This window comes from Antrostomus carolinensis, unplaced genomic scaffold, assembly GCF_000700745.2.
Source record: "Antrostomus carolinensis isolate BGI_N321 unplaced genomic scaffold, ASM70074v2 scaffold18112, whole genome shotgun sequence".
NCBI lineage: Eukaryota > Metazoa > Chordata > Aves > Caprimulgiformes > Caprimulgidae > Antrostomus > Antrostomus carolinensis.
In genome coordinates this window covers 11949-14734 of record NW_010301958.1, presented here as the reverse complement: position 1 = coordinate 14734, position 2786 = coordinate 11949, and the positions used below count along the sequence as shown (strand labels likewise).

The window sequence follows — 2786 nt, the reverse complement described above, 5'->3', positions numbered from 1 at the left end:
GCTCCCATTGGAAGTGCAGAAGGAGATGAATGACAAGGTGTGTTGAACTCTTCAGGGCAGCTCAGAGCCACCCATAGGGATCCCACTGCCACTGCAAAAGCTGAACAAAGCAGCACCCCTGGACATCCAGAGTGCCCCTCCGCTCAGGTGCCTGCTATGTGATGGGTGAGGCCGCCCCTCGTCTCGCCTCCTCCAAGCAAAAGTAGCAGTTGCCTTGCTGTCCCCTAGGTCATATCAGAGCTCCAGAATACTTTGGACACAGAGAGCAAGGGCTGTGGGCATTGCCACCTGTGGGGCCTCTGGACAGCGAGACTGAAGCTGTGGCTGGTGGCGCTTTGTTTGTATCAGGGCAGATCAATTTGTCTGCAGCATCAGGCCTCATCCTCCAGAGTGGACTCACCCTCTGACTTTAAGCTAGGATTTTTTGCCAAGAAAGGTTTGACCAGATGATCCTTGAGGTCCCTTCAAACCTTGTACTCTGATTCAGTGATTCTATGAGTTTGGCAGAAGCCACCCTGCTCTGTGCTGCCCTTCATACAAAGACAGCAGGCAGGAGCAGGAAAGACTCTTTTATATATTTTCAGCCCTTTTGACTGAAATAAACTGTTTTTTGTGTGCAGGTGACAGTGTTGGTGGAGTTCCTGATAAACAACTGCTCAGAAATATTTGGAGAGGACATTGCCTTGTTTGTCTGTGCCTCATCTGAGGAGTCACCAGAGCACACAGACAGCTCCACAGGTATGAGAATGGAATGGGGATGTCACCGACTGGGGCTGCTGGGCCACATTCTTTAATTTGACGTGGGAATACATCTGTGGAAACACAGAGAGTTGCGGAGGTTTCAAGACACTGTTGTAGTGCTCTTCTACAGGAACTCTTACCATATAGTTCCCTTTCATCCTCAGATGGTCAATGAAAACTAACAGGTGCTTTCTCCCCACAGAACACCTATGTGCTGTTCATCAGAATGACTCTGCCTATGACAGCCCAGATCCTGAAGCTGAAGGCAGCTCCTGTACCTCTCAGATGGAGCAGCCCAAAGGGAGGAGCACTAGTGTGAGCAGAAGATATCCAACATGCATCTCTGCCCCTTCACTGACTAATTTCAGAAATGACATCAGCACGATGGACAGGAGGAGGTACTCAGAGCCAGACCTGTCCTTCCAGAATCGCCTTGAAGGCAGGATAAGGAAACAGAAGCTGAACAAAAGTGAGGACGATTTTCCGTTTCAGCAGAAACAGCTGGGGTTGGAGGCACTGGAGAAACCGCTTGCAATCTTAGCTTCGCAATTATCAACTGACTCTCTACCCAAAACATCCTCCAGTTGTTCCCTGGAGAGTTCTGATGGCTCAGTCTTCACCAGCTCCCCAGTAGTTTCACCCTCTAGTCCCAAAAAAACCTTTTTAAATAGGCCGCAGTCCTTTTCCACCAAGGCCACAGAAGACTGCAGTACACCTAGCAGAGAGATCAAAAAGCATTCCATGTCATTCTCTTTTGCAAATCGCAGGAAAACACTAATAAAAACCCAGAGCTGGGGGCCTGGAAAAAACATGGGTTTTCAGAGAGACAGTTTCACAAAGAAAGAAGATCATTTCTCCTGCAGAGTTGTCCAGAACAGCCCTGATGATGACAAACCATTGCCTATGGCGTATCAGCAAAGGCCCCGTTTCAGGTCAGCTGATGAAGTGTTCAGAGAGGTAGACCAGAGGAATCCTGGAAGTCCACCCTCTTATGAAGAGGCTACTAAAAACTGCCTGACCACTAACGTTACCTCCCACAATCTCACAGTTCAAAGTATGAGATTAAAGTTGTCAAACCAGGACGCTTTGTCGCCTCATCCATGCAGCAGCTGCCCACCAGACGCAGCATATACAGCTCTAGGGGACCTACCTCATGGCAGAGTTTCTGCAGCAAAGGGTTCTGATGTGGAAACCGAAACCCTCAGCATCACTGTTGGAATAAACTCCCGTGTGAGTTTACCTGTGACCCCAGGAGTCTACCGACTGAGAGCCATGTCTGAATCCTGTCAAAAGAACAAACTTGAGTATGTGGCTCGGAGGTGCAGCCAGCCAGTTTTTGAGGTAGACCAGATCCAGTATGCTAAGGAATCCTATGTTTAAAAAGCCTATCCCTCCTCTTTGGACTGTGCAAAGTAAATATTGTAAAAATAGTCATTTTGCTCATTTTTTGTATGGTTTTGCTTTCAAGAGACCAAGAATAAGCTAGCTCTGCATGAACTTTTTTTTCCTTGAGGCTCTCCTGAAATGTCTGTCAGCTTGACATGTCACATTCTTTCACCACGAGAGGTGGTGGTGGGGAAGACCTGTATATTATTATGTAAAAATGTAAGTGAATATGCTGTACATAACCTGTTGTGTGGGAAAACTAGGTAGTAGTTGATAAACAGTGTTGTATTTGTATCCCCAAAAGGACAATTAAAAGGTTGGCAGGTCCAAAACCTGTCCCACCTTCCTTTTCTTTTCTGAATGGTCACAGACTCCATGCCATTTGTCGTGTGTGTGTGTGTCAGGCTGATGCAATGCTTTGGTGATTTTCTGCATTAAGAACCAAGGAAGAGCTGTTTTGTCACCAAGGCCACTTAAGCACTCTTCCATAATCCCCCTGTACCTGCTGCAGTTCCCTCTTCCTGTTTACTGGTGATGAGAATGATCTGACCACTAACCAGCATTTAGTGTTGTACACCAAGCCTGGGTTTAGAGCCACTGAAACCTTACAAGGTCATTATGGGAACGTACCAAGTAATCCTCATGTGGCCTGAGGTGCT

At 47.2% G+C, this 2786-nt stretch overlaps 1 protein-coding gene across 1 annotated transcript in view; it reads left to right on the top strand.

Moving 5' to 3' along the window:
* Window positions 1-2121, top strand: part of LOC104521614 (T-cell activation Rho GTPase-activating protein) — a 3127-nt gene extending 1006 nt beyond the window's left edge. The window contains exons 2-4 of the mRNA XM_010163672.1: window positions 7-37; window positions 621-738; window positions 944-2121. Of these exons, the coding sequence (XP_010161974.1) occupies window positions 7-37; window positions 621-738; window positions 944-2121 (1327 nt within the window). The remainder of the gene's footprint in view (window positions 1-6; window positions 38-620; window positions 739-943) is intronic.
* Window positions 2122-2786: the final 665 nt, after the last annotated feature.